This window comes from Entelurus aequoreus, linkage group LG03, assembly GCF_033978785.1.
Source record: "Entelurus aequoreus isolate RoL-2023_Sb linkage group LG03, RoL_Eaeq_v1.1, whole genome shotgun sequence".
Classification (NCBI taxonomy): Eukaryota; Metazoa; Chordata; class Actinopteri; order Syngnathiformes; family Syngnathidae; genus Entelurus; species Entelurus aequoreus.
The window spans coordinates 6,508,199-6,528,957 of NC_084733.1; the positions used below are offsets into that span (position 1 = coordinate 6,508,199).

At 37.8% G+C, this 20,759-nt stretch overlaps 2 protein-coding genes across 3 annotated transcripts in view; one reads left to right on the plus strand and one right to left on the minus strand.

Annotated features, from left to right (window-relative positions):
* Positions 1-20,759, plus strand: part of wwox (WW domain containing oxidoreductase) — a 1,010,123-nt gene that overhangs the window by 648,327 nt on the left and 341,037 nt on the right. The window contains exon 9 of one of the 2 annotated variants that reach the window (XM_062041004.1): positions 10,585-12,377. The exons of the other annotated variant lie outside the window; for it this stretch is intronic. Coding sequence (XP_061896988.1) covers positions 10,585-10,776 — 192 coding nt within the window. The 3' untranslated portion in view covers positions 10,777-12,377. Of the gene's footprint in view, positions 1-10,584; positions 12,378-20,759 lie in introns of those variants that run through there. 2 annotated transcript variants of the gene reach the window in all.
* LOC133646041 (transcription factor Maf-like) overlaps positions 11,830-20,759 on the minus strand; it is a 146,343-nt gene continuing 137,413 nt past the window's right edge. The window contains exon 3 of the mRNA XM_062041007.1: positions 11,830-12,324. The gene's annotated coding sequence lies outside the window, so the exon portion shown is untranslated. The remainder of the gene's footprint in view (positions 12,325-20,759) is intronic.

A 20,759-nucleotide genomic window follows, 5' to 3' on the forward strand; every position in this document is an offset into this window, starting at 1 on the left:
GTGTGGTTGCTTCCTTATTTGTCATTATTTTAGGATGATGTGTTGTGTCTGCAGTGTGACATTTGTGTGTGTTGTTGCTTCCTTATTTGTTATTATTCCCAGCTGATTTGTTGTGTCTGCAGTGTGACATTTTTGTGTGTGGTTGCTTCCTTATGTGTCATTATTCCAAGCTGATGTGTTGTGTGTCTGCAGCGTGACATTTCTGTGTGTGGTTGCTTCCTTATTTGTCATTATCTCAAGCTGATGTGTTGTGTGTCTGCGGCGGGACATTTTTGTGTGTGGTTGCTTCCTTATTTGTCATTATTCCAAGCTGATGTGTTGTGTGTCTGCAGTGTGATATTTGTGTATGTTGTTGCTTCCTTATTTGTCATTATTCCAAGCTGATGTGTTGTGTGTCTTCAGTGTGACATTTTTGTGTGTTGTTGCTTCCTTATTTGTCATTACTCTAAGCTTCAGTTTGACATTTTTGTGTGTTGTTGCTTCCTTATTTGTCATTATTCTAAGCTTCAGTTTGACATTTTTGTGTGTTGTTGCTTCCTTATTTGTCAATATTCCAAGCTGATGTGTTGGGTGTCTGCAGTGTGACATTTTTGTGTGTTGTTGCGTCCCTATTTGTCATTATTCTAAGCTGATGTGTTGTGTGTCTGGAGTGTGACATTTTTTGTGTGTGGTTGCTTCCTTATTTGTCATTATTTTAGGATGATGTGTTGTGTCTGCAGTGTGACATTTTTGTGTGTTGTTGCTTCTTTATTTGTCATTATTCCAAGCTGATGTGTTGTGTCTTCACTTCAGTGTGACATTTTTGTGTGTTGTTGCTTCCTTATTTGTTATTATTCCAAGCTGATTTGTTGTGTCTGCAGTGTGACATTTTTGTGTGTTGTTGCTTCTTTATTTGTCATTATTCCAAGCTGATGTGTTGTGTGTCTGCAGTGTGACATTTGTTTGTATTGTTGCTTCCTTATTTGTCATTATTCCAAGCTGATGTGTTGTGTGACATTTGTGTGTGTTTGTGCTTCTTCATTTGTCATTATTTCCAGCTGATGGGTTGTGTGTCTGCAGTGACATTTTTGTGTGCTGTTGCTTCCTTATTTGTCATTATTCCAAGCTGATATGTTGTGTCTTCAGTGTAACATTTTGTGTGTTGTTGCTTCCTTATTTGTCATTATTCCAAGCTGATATGTTTTGTCTTCAGTGTGACATGTGTGTGTGTGTTGTTGCTTCCTTATTTGTCATTACTCCAAGCCGATTTGTTGTGTCTGCAGTGTGACATTTTTTGTGTGGTTGCTTCCTTATTTGTTATTATTCCAAGCTGATTTGTTGTGTCTGCAGTGTGACATTTTTTGTGTGGTTGCTTCCTTATTTGTTATTATTCCAAGCTGATTTGTTGTGTCTGCAGTGTGACATTTTTGTGTGCTGTTGCTTCCTTATTTGTCATTATCCCAAGCTGATGTGTTGTGTCTGCAGTGTGAAATTTGTGTATGTTGTTGCTTCCTTATTTGTCATTATTCTAAGCTGATGTGTTGTGTGTCTGCAGTGTGAAATTTTTGTGTGTTGTTGCTTCCTTATTTGTCATTATTCTAAGCTTCAGTTTGACATTTTTATGTGTTGTTGCTTCCTTATTTGTCAATATTCCAAGCTGATGTGTTGGGTGTCTGCAGTGTGACATTTTTGTGTGTTGTTGCGTCCCTATTTGTCATTATTCTAAGCTGATGTGTTGTGTGTCTGGAGTGTGACATTTTTTGTGTGTGGTTGCTTCCTTATTTGTCATTATTTTAGGATGATGTGTTGTGTCTGCAGTGTGACATTTGTGTGTGTTGTTGCTTCCTTATTTGTTATTATTCCCAGCTGATTTGTTGTGTCTGCAGTGTGACATTTTTGTGTGTGGTTGCTTCCTTATGTGTCATTATTCCAAGCTGATGTGTTGTGTGTCTGCAGCGTGACATTTCTGTGTGTGGTTGCTTCCTTATTTGTCATTATCTCAAGCTGATGTGTTGTGTGTCTGCGGCGGGACATTTTTGTGTGTGGTTGCTTCCTTATTTGTCATTATTCCAAGCTGATGTGTTGTGTGTCTGCAGTGTGATATTTGTGTATGTTGTTGCTTCCTTATTTGTCATTATTCCAAGCTGATGTGTTGTGTGTCTTCAGTGTGACATTTTTGTGTGTTGTTGCTTCCTTATTTGTCATTACTCTAAGCTTCAGTTTGACATTTTTGTGTGTTGTTGCTTCCTTATTTGTCATTATTCTAAGCTTCAGTTTGACATTTTTGTGTGTTGTTGCTTCCTTATTTGTCAATATTCCAAGCTGATGTGTTGGGTGTCTGCAGTGTGACATTTTTGTGTGTTGTTGCGTCCCTATTTGTCATTATTCTAAGCTGATGTGTTGTGTGTCTGGAGTGTGACATTTTTTGTGTGTGGTTGCTTCCTTATTTGTCATTATTTTAGGATGATGTGTTGTGTCTGCAGTGTGACATTTGTGTGTGTTGTTGCTTCCTTATTTGTTATTATTCCCAGCTGATTTGTTGTGTCTGCAGTGTGACATTTTTGTGTGTGGTTGCTTCCTTATTCGTCATTATTCCAAGCTGATGTGTTGTGTGTCTGCAGCGTGACATTTCTGTGTGTGGTTGCTTCCTTATTTGTCATTATCTCAAGCTGATGTGTTGTGTGTCTGCGGCGTGACATTTCTGTGTGTGGTTGCCTCCTTATTTGTCCTGGTGTACCTTCAAGGAGACAAGAGGCGTGCCTTCATTTTATTGGTTATTTATTAAATGTAAAATATCTTCAGCACAGATTAAAAATGGACACGTCCACTAGTTGAACCATCACAAGTTGGGCCAAGAAAGGAGAAAAAGAAAGTGAAAGTGAAAGTTTGAGAAACAGAACACGTCCACCTCGGATGAAAGCTACAGTCCAGGAAGTGGAGCAGAAGGTTGAGGCAGAAACTTCTTCTTCTTCTTCTTCTTCTGAATTCTGCTTTTCAGGCCCGACTAGTCAGCCGTCACCTCGGCCTCAACCCTCGCCATGCTAGCTAGCACGGCTAGCAGGAACACGGAAGCGGGAGACATGTTCCTGGAGCGCAGGGCTGGGTTACGTTTCACATTTAGGCCAAAGTCCAGGTCCTAGTGGGCCGGGTCCAGAGCCCTGAGGGACTACTGAAGGTCTCCCAGCCCTCTTCTCCAGAGACTCTCACAATATCATCCATATTTACTTGACTTGTTGTTGTTGTTTTGCTCTATGAGACACGTATGAAAGTGTAGTGATCAGCATGCATCGCCGTGGTTACGTGTGGGTACAGTATGTACGTGCCTGTGGGTACAGTATGTACACGCATGGGTACAGTATGTACGTGCCTGTGAGTACAGTATGTACACGCATGGGTACAGTATGTACGTGCCTGTGAGTACAGTATGTACACGCATGGGTACAGTATGTACGTGCCTGTGGGTACAGTACGTACACGCATGGGTACAGTATGTACGTGCCTGTGGGTACAGTATGTACACACATGGGTATAGTATGTACGTGCCTGTGGGTACGGTATGTACACGCATGGGTACAGTATGTACGTGCCTGTGGGTACAGTACGTACACGCATGGGTACAGTATGTACGTGCCTGTGGGTACAGTACGTCCACACATGGGTATAGTATGTACGTGCCTGTGGGTACAGTATGTACACACATGGGTACAGTATGTACGTGCCTGTGGGTACGGTATGTACACACATGGGTACAGTATGTACGTGCCTGTGGGTACGGTATGTACACACATGGGTACAGTATGTACGTGCCTGTGGGTACAGTATGTACACGCATGGGTACAGTATGTACGTGCCTGTGTGTACAGTATGTACACGCATGGGTACAGTATGTACGTGCCTGTGGGTACAGTATGTACATGCATGGGTACAGTACGTATGTGCCTGTGGGTACAGTATGTACACGCATGGGTACAGTATGTACGTGCCTGTGTGTACAGTGTGTAAACAGGTGGGTACAGTGTGTACCTGCCTGCTGGTACGGTATGTACACGCGTGGGTACAGTATGTACAGGCCTGTGAGTACAGTATTTACAGGCGTGGATACAGTATGTACGTGCCTGTGAGTACAGTATGTACACACATGGGTACAGTATGTACGTACCTGTGTGTACAGTATGTACACGCGTGGGTACAGTATGTACGTGCCTGTGAGTACAGTATGTATGTGCCTGTGGGTACAGTATGTACGTACCTGTGTGTACAGTATGTACACGCGTGGGTACAGTGTGTACCTGCCTGCTGGTACGGTATGTACACACGTGGGTACAGTATGTACGTGCCTGTGAGTACAGTATTTATAGGCGTGGATACAGTATGTACGTGCCTGTGAGTACAGTATTTACAGGCGTGGGTACTGTATGTACGTGCCTGTGGGTACAATATGTACATGCATGGGTACAGTACATACGTGCCTGTTTGTACAGTATGTACACGTGTGGGTACAGTATGTACGTGCCTGTGGGTACAGCGTGTACGTGCCTGTGGGTACAGTATGTACACGTGTGGGTACAGTATGTACGTGCCTGTGGGTACAGTATGTACACGCGTGGGTACAGTATGTAGGTGCCTGTGGGTACAGTATGTGCACGTGTGGGTACAGTATGTACGTGCCTGTGGGTACAGTATGTACAGGACTGCTCAACACTTTATTTACATCCCCACCAGCTGAAGGTGGTATAGCTTACACATGGAAGGTGGCGGTGGGCGGGGTCACATGCAAAAAGGTCGGGGGTCGACACTGCATCAAAAATACCGTTACTGCACCACATATAGTGTGTCTCACACGCACGCACGCACACACACACACACACACACACACACACACACACACACACACTCACACACACACACTCACACTACTTGCTTTTGAATACGCGAGTTAAAGAGTTTACACGACAGCTCACTTCCTGCGAGCCCTTTGGTGTTTGGGGGTCTCAGCTGTGAGACTGGAAGACCTGGATCACATCCCAGGGACCTCGGAGACTCTGTGCTGGTCTTCAGGCTGCTGGCCAGATAGATGCTCTTACGGGGTTTTTATTTTTGTTTTTAATTTGATAAAAGTACGGAAAAAAAATACTGTTAATTAATTCCCATGTTTCTAAAATGGTTCTACACTTAATTAATCTTTTATTGCTAAAATGCATAAGTATATTACACATTAGTACAAATATATATTTGTACTAATGTGTAATATATCATCATAATGATTGTATATGACATGAAGAAGAATGTTTTGATCCACTATGAAGAAGTTTTGGGGGGTTTTCTCGACAGCAAAGTGAAAACAGGCCAGACGTCCTTGAGATGTGACCTTTGTGGATTGACACTTGGAGGACAGGAAGACATGTTGAATTGTAGACAACACACACCTAGATTGTCCTTCATCTCTATTCTGTAGAACAGCATCACTTCTTCTGTGGTGGACTTCACACAGCAAAGGTGCAAACATGTTTAAGTGTAGGACTAAGTGTTTCAATGTAGGACTATAAGTGTGCTAGTGTAGGAATGTAAATGTACTAGTGTAAGTGTGCTAGTGTAGGACTATACGTGTGCTAGCTTAGGACTAAGTGTTTTAATGTAGGACTGTAAGTGTTTTTAGTGTAGGAATGTAAGTGTTTTAATATAGGACTATAATGAGAGAGAGAAGGTCAAGTGTGGAGAGAAGGTCAAGTGTGAAGAGAAGGTCACGTGTAAAAGAAGGTCAAGTGTGGAAAGAAGGTCAAGTGTGGAAAGAAGGTCAAGTGTGGAAAGAAGGTCGAGTGTGGAAAGAAGGTCGAGTGTGGAGAGAAGGTCAAGTGTGGAAAGAAGGTCAAGTGTGGAAAGAAGGTCAAGTGTGGAAAGAAGGTCAAGTGTGGAAAGAAGGTCAAGAGTGAAGAGAAGGTCAGGAGTGAAGAGAAGGTCAAGTGTGGAAAGAAGGTCAAGTGTGGAAAGAAGGTCAAGTGTGGAAAGAAGGTCAAGTGTGGAAAGAAGGTCAGGAGTGAAGAGAAGGTCAAGTGTGAAGAGAAGGTCGAGTGTGGAAAGAAGGTCAAGTGTGGAAAGAAGGTCAGGAGTGAAGAGAAGGTCAAGTGTGAAGAGAAGGTCAAGTGTGGAGAGAAGGTCAAGTGTGGAGAGAAGGTCAAGTGTGAAGAGAAGGTCACGTGTAAAAGAAGGTCAAGTGTGGAAAGAAGGTTGAGTGTGAAGAGAAGGTCAAGTGTGGAAAGAAGGTCAAGTGTGAAGAGAAGGTCAAGTGTGGAAAGAAGGTCAAGTGTGGAAAGAAGGTCAAGTGTGAAGAGAAGATCAAGTGTGGAGAGAAGGTCAAGTGTGAAAAGAAAGGTCAAGTGTGGAAAGAAGGTCAAGTGTGGAAAGAAGGTCAAGTGTGAAGAGAAGGTCCAAGTGTGAAGAGAAGGTCAGGAGTGAAGAGAAGGTCAAGTGTGGAAAGAAGGTCAAGTGTGAAGAGAAGGTCAAGTGTGGAAAGAAGGTCAAGTGTGGAAAGAAGGTCAAGTGTGGAGAGAAGGTCAGGAGTGAAGAGAAGGTCAAGTGTGGAAAGAAGGTCAAGTGTGGAAAGAAGGTCAAGTGTGGAGAGAAGGTCGAGTGTGAAGAGAAGGTCAAGTTTGAAGAGAAGGTCAAGTTTGAAGAGAAGGTCAAGTGTGAAGAGAAGGTCAAGTGTGGAAAGAAGGTCAAGTGTGAAGAGAAGGTCAAGTGTGAAGAGAAGGTCAAGTGTGAAGAGAAGGTCAAGTTTGAAGAGAAGGTCAAGTGTGAAGAGAAGGTCAAGTGTGAAGAGAAGGTCAGGAGTGAAGAGAAGGTCAGGAGTGAAGAGAAAGTCAAGTGTGGAAAGAAGGTCAAGTGTGGAAAGAAGGTCAAGTGTGAAGAGAAGGTCAAGTGTGGAAAGAAGGTCAAGTGTGGAAAGAAGGTCAAGTGTGAAGAGAAGGTCAAGTGTGAAGAGAAGGTCAAGTGTAAAAGAAGGTCAAGTGTGAAGAGAAGGTCAAGTGTAAAAGAAGGTCAAGTGTGAAGAGAAGGTCACGTGTAAAAGAAGGTCGAGTGTGGAGAGAAGGTCAAGTGTGAAGAGAAGGTCGAGTGTGGAGAGAAGGTCAAGTGTGGAAAGAAGATCAAGTGTGGAAAGAAGGTCAAGTGTGAAGAGAAGGTCACGTGTAAAAGAAGGTCAAGTGTGAAGAGAAGGTCAAGTGTGAAGAGAAGGTCACGTGTAAAAGAAGGTCAAGTGTGGAGAGAAGGTCAAGTGTGGAGAGAAGGTCAAGTGTGGAAAGAAGATCAAGTGTGGAAAGAAGGTCAAGTGTGAAGAGAAGGTCAAGTGTGGAGAGAAGGTCAATTGTGGAAAGAAGATCAAGTGTGGAAAGAAGGTCAAGTGTGGAAAGAAGGTCAAGTGTGAAGAGAAGGTCAAGTTTGAAGAGAAGGTCAAGTGTGAAGAGAAGGTCAAGTGTGAAGAGAAGGTCAGGAGTGAAGAGAAGGTCAGGAGTGAAGAGAAGGTCAAGTGTGGAAAGAAGGTCAAGTGTGGAAAGAAGGTCAAGTGTGAAGAGAAGGTCAAGTGTGGAAAGAAGGTCAAGTGTGGAGAGAAGGTCAGGAGTGAAGAGAAGGTCAAGTGTGGAAAGAAGGTCAAGTGTGGAAAGAAGGTCAAGTGTGAAGAGAAGGTCAAGTGTGAAGAGAAGGTCAAGTGTAAAAGAAGGTCAAGTGTGAAGAGAAGGTCAAGTGTAAAAGAAGGTCAAGTGTGAAGAGAAGGTCACGTGTAAAAGAAGGTCGAGTGTGGAGAGAAGGTCAAGTGTGAAGAGAAGGTCGAGTGTGGAGAGAAGGTCAAGTGTGAAGAGAAGGTCAAGTGTGAAGAGAAGGTCACGTGTGAAGAGAAGGTCACGTGTAAAAGAAGGTCGAGTGTGGAGAGAAGGTCAAGTGTGAAGAGAAGGTCGAGTGTGGAGAGAAGGTCAAGTGTGGAAAGAAGATCAAGTGTGAAGAGAAGGTCAAGTGTGAAGAGAAGGTCACGTGTGAAGAGAAGGTCACGTGTAAAAGAAGGTCAAGTGTGGAGAGAAGGTCAAGTGTGGAGAGAAGGTCAATTGTGAAGAGAAGGTCAAGTGTGAAGAGAAGGTCAAGTGTGAAGAGAAGGTCAAGAGAAGGTCAAGTGTGGAAAGAAGGTCAAGTGTGGAAAGAAGGTCAAGTGTGGAGAGAAGGTCAAGAGAAGGTCAAGAGTGAAGAGAAGGTCAAGAGTGAAGAGAAGGTCACGTGTAAAAGAAGATTCTTCCCATCAGGACGACCTTAGCGTGACCTCCAGCCTCCAGTTAGAAGATGATGTCATCATGTTTGCCGGAGAAGAAAATCAGCAAGAAAGTGGAACTTTTTTTTTCTTTCTTTTCTTTCTCCCCCGATCTCAAACTTTTATTAATGGAAGTTAATAGCTGGAAGTCTGGCGAGCGTTTGAAGGCGGCGTCACATGACACGCCGATTTGGCATTTTGTCCCGCCTTTGATAGGCCCGACATGTGACGCCTCGTTATCTGGCCGGCCTGGCAGGTGACATCACTTCCTCTTTCATCCACCTTCACTTCCTGCCTCCTTGATGGCAAACATGGATCTGCATCTTTGTTGGCGTCTCCTGCGCAGCTGCTCCTTCAAACACTTGTGTGTGTGTGTACGTGTGTACGTGTGTGTGTGTGTGTGTGTGTGTGTGTGTGTGTGTGTGTGTGTGTGTGTGTGTGTGTGTGTGTGTGTGTGTGTGTGTGTGTGTGTGTGTGTGTGTACGTGTGTGTGTGTGTGTGTGTGTGTGCGTGCGTGTGTGTGTGTGTGTGTACGTGTGTGTGTGTGTGTGTGTGTGTGTGTGTGTGTGTGTGTGTGTGTGTGTGTGTGTGTGTCTCAGTGGTCACATGACCAAACTCTCCCTGTCATGAGCAGATCCCGCCTCTTTTTTCCCTTTCCGTCACATGAAAAGACTTTAAAGCGTTCGATGTGGCGTGTGTAATTCTGCCTGACGTCTTTTATTCCACTTCCCTTTTATTCCACTTCCTCTTGCCAAAATGACGCTAAACTCGCCCGTCCGGCGGCGGCGTGAAGATTCTCGCTAATTACGGACTCGGGAGTTGTGTTCGAAAAGTTGTGTTTTGAGGCATGTCCCCACTTTGTTTGAAAGACTTACTGACTATGTGTGTGTGTGTGTGTGTGTGTGTGTGTGTGTGTGTGTGTGTGTGTGTGTGTGTGTGTGTGTGTGTGTGTGTGTGTGTGTGTGTGTGTGTGTGTGTGTGTGTGTGTGTGTGTGTGTGTGTGTGTGTGTGTGTGTGTGTGTGTGTGTGTGTGTGTGTGTGTGTGTGAGTGAGTCCTACAACCCGGGCCAACTCCATGACGTGAAAAATAAACCTATTTATAGCTATGTACTGTACATCGACGTGTGGTGGTGGTGGCGTCGCTGCCAGTTAGCTATGTACACGAAAGCGTGGTAGTGCTGGCGTCGCTGCCAGTTGTTAGCTATGTACACGAAAGCGTGGTAGTGCTGGCGTCGCCGCCAGTTGTTAGCTATGTACACAAAAGCGTGGTGGTGGTGGTGGCGTCACTGCCAGTTAGCTATGTACAAAAAAAGCGTGGTAGTGTTGGCGTCGCTGCCAGTTGTGAACGATTTACACAAAATAATGGTAGTGGTAGCGTCGCTGCCAGTTGTTAGCTATGTACACAGAAGCATGGTAGTGTTGGCGTCGCTGCCAGTTGTGAACGATTTACACAAAATAATGGTGGTGGTAGCGTCGCTGCCAGTTGTTAGCTATGTACACAAAAGCGTGGTAGTGTTGGCGTCGCTGCCATTTGTGAGCTATTTACACAAAAGAATTGTAGTGGTAGCGACGCTGCCAGTTGTTGGCTATGTACACAGAAGCATGGTAGTGGTGGCGTTGCTGCCAGTTGTGAGCTATTTATACAAAATAGTGGTAGTGGTAGCGTCGCTGCCAGTTGTTAGCTATGTACACAAAAGCATGGTAGGGTTGGCATCACTGCCGGTTGTTAGCTATGTACACAAAAGCGGGGTAGTGTTGGCGACACTGCCAGTTGTGAGCTATGTACACGAAAGCATGGTAGCGTTGGCGTCGCTGCCATTTGTGAGCTATTTACACAAAAGAATGGTAGTGGTAGCGACGCTGCCAGTTGTTAGCTATGTACACAGAAGCATGGTAGTGGTGGCGTCGCTGCCAGTTGTGAGATGTTTATACAAAATAGTGGTAGTGGTAGCGTCTCTGCCAGTTGTTAGCTATGTACACAAAAGCATGGTAGGGTTGGCATCACTGCCAGTTGTTAGCTATGTACACGAAAGCATGGTAGTGGTGGCGCCGCTGCCGGTTGTTAGCTATGTACACAAAAGTGGGGTAGTGTTGGCGTCACTGCCGGTTGTTAGCTATGTACACAAAAGTGGGGTAGTGTTGGCGTCACTGCCAGTTGTGAGCTATGTACACGAAAGCATGGTAGTGGTGGCGTCGCTGCCAGTTGTTCTTCTCGTGGTCCCACAGACATCCAGTGGATATAAATAAATATATGTAAAGAAATATTTGTCCACAAGTCTCCCAATGTCCTGACGTCTCGTTTTGTGTGTCCGCAGCAACAAGCCGCCGCCACCACCGTCTACTGCGCCGTGGCCCCGGAGCTGGAGGGCGTGGGCGGCATGTACTTCAACAACTGCTTCCGCTGCGTCCCCTCCTTCCAGGCGCAGGACCTCGCCGCCGCCGCCAGCTTGTGGGAGTCCAGCGAGCGCCTGGTGTCGCAGAGCTCGGCGGGGGTCCAGGCCCTCTGAGCCCCCCAGAGAGGGCGTGGCTTGTCCAGGCGGGTAGACAGGAAGTGGAGCCCTACTAGACGGTAGACAGGAAGTCGACCCCGGGAGGAGGAGATGTTCACACTTGGCTTCCTTTTTTTTCTGCTTCCCAAATCCTTTTAAAAAAAAAAAAAAAGTCCCCTTCAAAATAAAACGCCAGACGTGGTCCTGATGCGTCTCATTGCGGTGTTTTTCTAGTAAATATAGGACATTAGGGCCACACTAAGCAGGGTGTTTGACGTGGAAAAAAGGCTGATAATACTTTAAAAAAATAAAAAATAAAAATAGTCCCAATTTACAAGAATAAAGTTGTAATATTGTGTAAAAAAAGAAAGTGATGGTAATATTACAGTATTTGTAGTAAATAAATGACATTAGGGCCAGACTAAATAACAATATCCCGGGTGTTTGACGTGGGAAAAAAGGCTGATAATACTTTAAAAAAAAAAAAAAAAAAAATAGTCCCAATTTACAACAATAAAGTTGTAATATTGTGTAAAAAAAGAAAGTGATGGTAATATTACAGTATTTGTAGTAAATATATGACATTAGGGCCAGACTAAATAACAACATCCCGGGTGTTTGACATCGGGAAAAAAAGGCTGATAATACTCTGATTAAAAAAAAAGAAATAGCAAAAAAAAAAAAAGTCCCAATTTACAAGAATAAAGTTGTAATATTGTGTAAAATGATGGTAATATTACAGTATTTTTACAATAATTAAATGAGTTTCATGGGGAATTATATTAGGGATTTCTGGTAATAATATTACACCTTGATCACCTAAAATTTCAACTTTTTCATTCTCCGAAATTTACATAACATAACATAATATTCAATAAAATCTATTGTAATTTTGCATAAAATGGCTTTTTTTTCACATATTACAACTTCCACAAAAAAAAAAAAATTCATCATAAAATCGAACTTAAAAAGACATTTACTCTAATTACAAAAACATTGGATTTGCTAATCGTATTATTACTAATAGTTAAGACCTTTTTTTTTTTTTTTTTTTTTTTTTTTTTTTTACAAAAGTTCTGGACAACGACAATAAAGTAAATATCAATATCAGAAATAAAAGTTGTATTTTTTGGAGTATATAGTTGTAATATTAGGAGCAACTTTTTCCAATAAAAACTTTAATGTTATTCACTCTGATTTAGTGTGGCTCTAAAATACTTCTTCTCTTAGGGGCGGGGCTAAATAATGATCACGTGACACTATTGGTCCGATACATAAATCTGCGATAATTACACTTGAAATAATGTCTGTACAATATTCACAACATCCTGATTTGTGCTAAAGGGACGTCACTTTTTTTTTCTTCTTTCTTTTCCACTTTTCTACATGAATCACTGTAAATATTAATAAACTAGATTGGAGGTATCGGGTTGGGAATAGCAAACACGTTTGGAGGAGTCCTGGGTTCTAGTTTCCTGCCACCGGTGAAGTTTGGATCTTTGAGTCTGGTGCTGCTGGGAGACGTTGTGCTTAGTGGCAGTCTGCTGGAAGGTTCCAGAAGGACATCTGTGGACAGACCAGAGACAACTCAGTCACACCTTTTCAGCAAAATAAAAAAGTTGACAAGAAGTTTGCATGCTTTGTTGTTTTTGTGTGTGAACGTGTGTGTCCTTCTTCATCATGATGTGTTATTTGTTTAAAACAATCTTATATAATAATTAGGGATGTCCGATAATGGCTTTTTGCCGATATGCCAATATTGTCCAACTCTTTAATTACCGATACCGATATCAACCGATGTATACAGTCGTGGAATTAACACATTATTATGCCTAATTTGGACAACCAGGTATGGTGAAGATAAGGTACTTTTTAAAAAAATGAATCAAATCAAATAAGATAAATAAATTAAAAACATTTTTTTGAATAAAAAAGAAAGTAAAACAATGTAAAAACAGTTACATAGAAACTAGTAATTAATGAAAATTTGTCAAATTAACTGTTAAAGGTTAGTATTATTAGTGGACCAGCAGCACGCACAATCATGTGTGCTTACGGACTGTATCCCTTGCAGACTGTATTGATATATATTGATATATAATGTAGGAAGCAGAATATTAATAACAGAAAGAAACAACCCTTTTGTGTGAATGAGTGTAAATGGGGTGGGTTGGTGCACTAATTGTAAGTGTATCTTGTGTTTTTTATGTGGATTTAATAAAAAAAAAAAAAAAAAGATATTGATAATAAAAAAAAACGATACCGATAATTTCCGATATTACATTTTAACGCATTTATCGGCCGATAATATCGGCAGACCGATATTATCGGACATCTCTACTAAATACTGCATATTTCAGTTTTACTATAAAAAAACTAAGTTGTTTTTGACAGAAAAGCCATAAAACATTTTTTTAAAATTTGTATTACTTTATATCAACTTGAAGTTGATATAGAGATTTACTGTAAGCTTTAAATAATTTTAAAAAATAATAATAATCTGACTTATTTTTTAACATTTTAATGACTGAGACACTTTATGGTCCCAGGACCTCTAAAGGTAAAATAAATTTTAAAAAATCCATATGTTTTGTTATGGTTTGAAAATGAAAAATATCAAAATGAATGAGTGTGAAGGAGGTTTTTTGGGTTGGTGCACTAATTGTAAGTGTATCTTGTGGTTTTTATGTTGATTTAATAAAAAATAAAAAATAAAAAAAACCCCAAAAAAACGATACTGATAATAAAAAAACCGATACCGATAATTTCCGATATTACATTTTAACGCATTTATCGGCCGATAATATCGGCAGACCGATATTATCGGACATCTCTACTAAATACTGCATATTTCAGTTTTACTATAAAAAAAAACTAAGTTGTTTTTGACAGAAAAGCCATAAAACATTTTTTTTTTTAAATTTGTATTACTTTATATCAACTTGAAGTTGATATAGAGATTTACTGTAAGCTTTGAATAATTTAAAAAATAATAATAATCTGACTTATTTTTAACATTTTAATGACTGAGACACTTTATGGTCCCCCGGGACCCCTAAAGGTAAAATAAATAAAAAAAATCCATATATTTTGTTATGGTTTGAAAATGAAAAATATCAAAATGAATGAGTGTGAATGAGTGTAAATGGGGGAGGGAGGTTTTTTGGGTTGGTGCACTAATTGTAAGTGTATCTTGTGTTTTTTATGTGGATTTAATAAAAAAAAAAAAAAAAAAACGATACTGATAATAAAAAACCGATACCGATAATATCCGATATTACATTTTAACGCATTTATCGGCCGATAATATCGGCAGACCGATATTATCGGACATCTTTACTAAATACTGCATATTTCAGTTTTACTATAAAAAAAACTGAGTTGTTTTTGACAGAAAAGCCATAAAACATTTTTTTTATATTTGTATTACTTTATATCAACTTGAAGTTGATATAGAGATTTACTGTAAGCTTTAAATAATTTAAAAAATAATGATAATCTGACTTATTTTTAACATTTTAATGACTGAGACACTTTATGGTCCCCGGGACCCCTAAAGGTAAAATAAATTTAAAAAATCCATATATTTTGTTATGGTTTGAAAATGAAAAATATCAAAATGAATGAGTGTGAATGAGTGTAAATGGGGGAGGGAGGTTTTTTGGGTTGGTGCACTAATTGTAAGTGTATCTTGTGTTTTTTATGTGGATTTAATAAAAAAAAACCAAAAAAAAAACCGATACTGATAATTAAAAAACTGATACCGATAATATCCGATGTTACATTTTAACGCATTTATCGGCCGATAATATCGGCAGACCGATATTATCGGACATCTCTACTAAATACTGCATATTTCAGTTTTACTATAAAAAAAACTAAGTTGTTTTTGACAGAAAAGCCATAAAACATTTTTTTTAAATTTGTATTACTTTATATCAACTTGAAGTTGATATAGAGATTTACTGTAAGCTTTAAATAATTCAAACAAAAAATAATAATCTGACTTATTTTTAACATTTTAATGACTGAGACACTTTATGGTCCCCGGGACCACTAAAGGTAAAATAAATTTAAAAAATCCATATATTTTGTTATGGTTTGAAAATGAAAAATATCAAAATGAATGAGTGTGAATGAGTGTAAATGGGGGAGGGAAGTTTTTTGGGTTGGTGCACTAATTGTAAGTGTATCTTGTGTTTTTTATGTGGATTTAATAATTTAAAAAAAAAAACGATACTGATAATAAAAAAAACGATACCGATAATTTCCGATATTACATTTTAACGCATTTATCGGCCGATAATATCGGCAGACCGATATTATCGGACATCTCTACTAAATACTGCATATATTTTAGTTTTACTATAAAAAAACTAAGTTGTTTTTGACAGAAAAGCCATAAAAAAATTTTTAAAAATTTGTATTACTTTATATCAACTTGAAGTTGATATAGAGATTTACTGTACGCTTTAAATAATTTAAAAAAAAAAAATAATCTGACTTATTTTTAACATTTTAATGACTGAGACACTTTATGGTCCCCGGGACCCCTAAAGGTAAAATAAATTTTAAAAAATCCCTATATTTTGTTATGGTTTGAAAATGAAAAATATCAAAATGAATGAGTGTGAATGAGTGTGAATGGGGGAGGGAGGTTTTTTGGGTTGGTGCACTAATTGTAAGTGTATCTTGTGTTTTTTATGTGGATTTAATAAAAAAAACAAAAAAAAACACACAAAAAACGATACTGATAATAAAAAAAAACGATACCGATAATTTCCGATATTACATTTTAACGCATTTATCGGCCGATAATATCGGCAGACCGATATTATCGGACATCTCTACTAAATACTGCATATTTCAGTTTTACTATAAAAAAACTAAGTTGTTTTTGACAGAAAAGCCATAAAACATTTTTTTTTAAATTTGTATTACTTTATATCAACTTGAAGTTGATATAGAGATTTACTGTAAGCTTTAAATAATTAAAAAAAATAATAATAATCTGACTTATTTTTAACATTTTAATGACTGAGACACTTTATGGTCCCCCGGGACCCCTAAAGGTAAAATACATTTAAAAAATCCATATATTTTGTTATGGTTTGAAAATGAAAAATATCAAAATGAATGAGTGTGAATGAGTGTAAATGGGGGAGGGAGGTTTTTTGGGTTGGTGCACTAATTGTAAGTGTATCTTGTGTTTTTTATGTGGATTTAATAAAACCCCCCCCCCAAAAAAACCCGATACTGATAATAAAAAAAACGATACCGATAATTTCCGATATTACATTTTAACGCATTTATTGGCCGATAATATCGGCAGACCGATATTATCGGACATCTCTACTAAATACTGCATATTTCAGTTTTACTATAAAAAAAACTAAGTTGTTTTTGACAGGAAAGCCATAAAACATTTTTTTTAATTTGTATTACTTTATATCAACTTGAAGTTGATATAGAGATTTACTGTAAGCTTTAAATAATTAAAAAAAAAAAAATAATAATCTGACTTATTTTTAACATTTTAATGACTGAGACACTTTATGGTCCCCGGGACATGTAAAGGTAAAATAAATTTAAAAAATCCATATATTTTGTTATGGTTTGAAAATGAAAAATATCAAAATGAATGAGTGTGAATGAGTGTAAATGGGGGAGGGAGGTTTTTTGGGTTGGTGCACTAATTGTAAGTGTATCTTCTGTTTTTTATGTGGATTTAATAAACCCCCCCCCCAAAAAAAAAAAACGATACTGATAATAAAAAAAACCGATACCGATAATTTCCGATATTACATTTTAACGCATTTATTGGCCGATAATATCGGCAGACCGATATTATCGGACATCTCTACTAAATACTGCATATTTCAATTTTACTATAAAAAAACTAAGTTGTTTTTGACAGGAAAGCCATAAAACTTTTTTTTTTTAATTTGTATTACTTTATATCAACTTGAAGTTGATATAGAGATTTACTGTAAGCTTTAAATAATTAAAAAAAAAATAATAATAATCTGACTTATTTTTAACATTTTAATGACTGAGACACTTTATGGTCCCCGGGACACGTAAAGGTAAAATAAATGTAAAAAATCCATATATTTTGTTATGGTTTGAAAATGAAAAATATCAAAATTAATGAGTGTAAATGGGGGAGGGAGGTTTTTTGGGTTGGTGCACTAATTGTAAGTGTATCTTCTGTTTTTTATGTGGATTTAAAAAACAACAACAAAAAAACCCGATACTAATAATAAAAAAACCGATACAGATAATTTCCGATATTACATTTTAACGCATTAATCGGCCGATAATATCGGCAGACCGATATTATCGGACATCTCTACTAAATACTGCATATTTCAGTTTTACTATAAAAAAAAACTAAGTTGTTTTTGACAGAAAAGCCATAAAACATTTTTTTTTAATTTGTATTACTTTATATCAACTTGAAGTTGATATAGAGATTTACTGTACGATTTAAATAATTAAAAAAATAATAATAATCTGACTTATTTTTAACATTTTAATGACTGAGACACTTTATGGTCCCCGGGACCCCTAAAGGTAAAATTAAAAAAAAAAATCCATATATTTTGTTATGGTTTGAAAATGAAAAATATCAAAATGAATGAGTGTAAATGGGGGAGGGAGGTTTTTTGGGTTGGTGCACTAATTGTAAGTGTATCTTGTGTTTTTTATGTGGATTTAATAAATTAAAAAAATAAATAAAATAAAAACGATACTGATAATAAAAAAACCGATACCGATAATTTTCGATATGACATTTTAACGCATTTATCGGCCGATAATATCGGCAGACCGATATTATCGGACATTTCTACTAAATACTGCATATTTCAGTTTTACTATTAAAAAAACTAAGTTGTTTTTGACAGAAAGCCATAAAACATTTTTTTTAAATTTGTATTACTTTATATCAACTTGAAGTTGATATAGAGATTTACTGTAAGCTTTAAATAATTTAAAAAAATAATAATAATCTGACTTATTTTTAACATTTTAATGACTGAGACATTTTATGGTCCCTGGGACCCATAAAGGTAAAATAAATAAAAAAAATCCATATATTTTGTTATGGTTTGAAAATGAAAAATATCAAAATGAATGAGTGTGAATGAGTGTAAATGGGGGAGGGAGGTTTTTTGGGTTGGTGCACTAATCGTAAGTGTATCTTGTGTTTTTTATGTGGATTTAATAAAAAATAAATTAAAAAAACAATACTGATAATAAAAAAAACCGATACCGATAATTTCCGATATTACATTTTAACGCATTTATCGGCCGATAATATCGGCAGACCGATATTATCGGACATCTCTACTAAATACTGCATATTTCAGTTTTACTATAAAAAAAAACTAAGTTGTTTTTGACAGAAAAGCCATAAAACATTTTTTTGAAATTTGTATTACTTTATATCAACTTGAAGTTGATATAGAGATTTACTGTAAGCTTTAAATAATTAAAAAAAATAATAATAATCTGACTTATTTTTAACATTTTAATGACTGAGACACTTTATGGTCCCCGGGATCCCTAAAGGTAAAATACATTTAAAAAATCCATATATTTTGTTATGGTTTGAAAATGAAAAATATCAAAATGATTGAGTGTGAATGAGTGTAAATGGGGGAGGGAGGTTTTTTAGGTTGGTGCACTAATTGTAAGTGTATCTTGTGTTTTTTATGTGGATTTAATTTAAAAAACAAACAAAAAAAAACAAAAAAACGATACTGATAATAAAAAAAACGATACCGATAATTTCCGATATTACATTTTAACGCATTTATCGGCCGATAATATCGATTCAAGATGATTTACTGTCAATTCTTAACATGCACAAGACACATAAGAACTGAAAAGTATCTTTTCGGCACAGTCCCACTAAGAGCAGACATAAATTTACAGGGAGACAAGACGAGACCGCCGATGGGGCAGCCATTTTTACGGCGCTCCTTTAAAAAAAAGGTAAGAAAAAGGTGATATTGGGAAAGGGGGGGGAAGAGTAAACAAATATCAGTCCAAGGCTGGATCCACAAGAGGGGTCCAGACTGAGTCCAAGAGAAAAAACCTCAAACATGACAGTCTTATATAATAATATCATTCAGGAGGGAAAAGAGCAGGTTGTACACAGGAGGAGATAAAGTATCAGTGCAGGTGTCTTATCAACGTTCTTTCACACACTATCAGAACATGCTATTACTGCTGGAAATGAGAAGGATTCGTAAAAACACGTCCAACTGGCCTCTTCTGAGCAAACATTTTGATGTTGATGCCAGGACAGACCTGGGCATTCTACGGCCCGCGGGCCACATCCGGCCCGCGGGAGGCCAATCATAAATTACATTTAAAAAAGTATCCATGTCGAGTGTGCAATACAACGGTGCTGCTTTTGTTTCGAAAAGCGTTATTCGTACTACTTCCGTGTGGACGTAGAAGAGGGGCGCATTTGAGAACGTGTCACTCTCCCGACGCACTGTAACGAGGCGGGTTGAGACCATCGCTGGAAACTTGGAGCTTCAGCTGACTTTGACTGTTTTTCGCTGGCTTTGGGCGAGAGCTGCGATGTACGTGACACGGCCCAGCTGCTCATCTTCTTACGTGGGATAAGTGCAGACTTTCAAATCACGGAGGAGTTGGCGGCCATGCAGTCAATTAAAGAGACAACCACAGGTCACAGAGGTAAATGCGTGTTTGGACATGTTAGGACTGAAATGGGACAAGCTGGCAGGTGTGACAACAGATGGTTGTCCAAATCTGACGGGGAAAAATGTTGGATGTTTAAAGAGGATGCAGGATAAAGTGACAGAAATGGACATTTTTGCATTGTATTATACATCAGGAAGTGTTGTGTAAGACCGTGTTAAAAATAAAACCATCAAAAGCAGTCTGCTTTTGTATAAAGTTAAGTTAGGTTAAATGAAATTATTATTAATATTATTATTATTGTTATTGTTATTTATTATTATTATTTATCCTACAGTATATCAAAAATAATATTGAGCAAAATGTAATTGAAATATTGTCGGTGTGGCCCTCTAGCAGTGCTCGGGTTGCTCATGCGGACCCTGGTAAAAATTAAATGCCCACCCCTGTGCTAGGACCATGTTGATGTTGATGTAGTACGTATGTATGTAAGTATTGTTTACATTTTGCATGTTATTGTTTAAATGTAGCATGTTATTGTTTACATTTTGCGCATTGTTGACATTTTGCATATTATTGTTTAAATTTAGCATGTTATTGTTGACATTGTGCATGTTATTGTTTAAATTTAGCATGTTATTGTTGACATTTTGCGCGTTGTTGACATTTTGCATATTATTGTTTAAATTTAGCATGTTATTGCTGACATTTTGCTTGTTATTGTTTAAATTTAGCTTGTTATTGTTTAAATTTAGCTTGTTATTGTTTACATTTTGCGCATTGTTGACATTTTGCATATTATTGTTTAAATTTAGCATGTTATTGTTGACATTTTGCATGTTATTGTTTAAATTTAGCATGTTATGGTTTACATTTTGCGCGTTGTTGACATTTTGCATATTATTGTTTAAATTTAGCATGCTATTGTTGACATTTTGCTTGTTATTGTTTAAGTTTAGCTTGTTATTGTTTACATTTTGCGCGTTGTTGACATTTTGCATGTTATTGTTTAAATGTAGCATGTTATTGTTTACATTTTGCGCATTGTTGACATTTTGCATATTATTGTTTAAATTTAGCATGTTATTGTTGACATTGTGCATGTTATTGTTTAAATTTAGCATGTTATTGTTTACATTTTGCGCGTTGTTGACATTTTGCATATTATTGTTTAAATTTAGCATGTTATTGCTGACATTTTGCTTGTTATTGTTTAAATTTAGCTTGTTATTGTTTAAATTTAGCTTGTTATTGTTTACATTTTGCGCATTGTTGACATTTTGCATATTATTGTTTAAATTTAGCATGTTATTGTTGACATT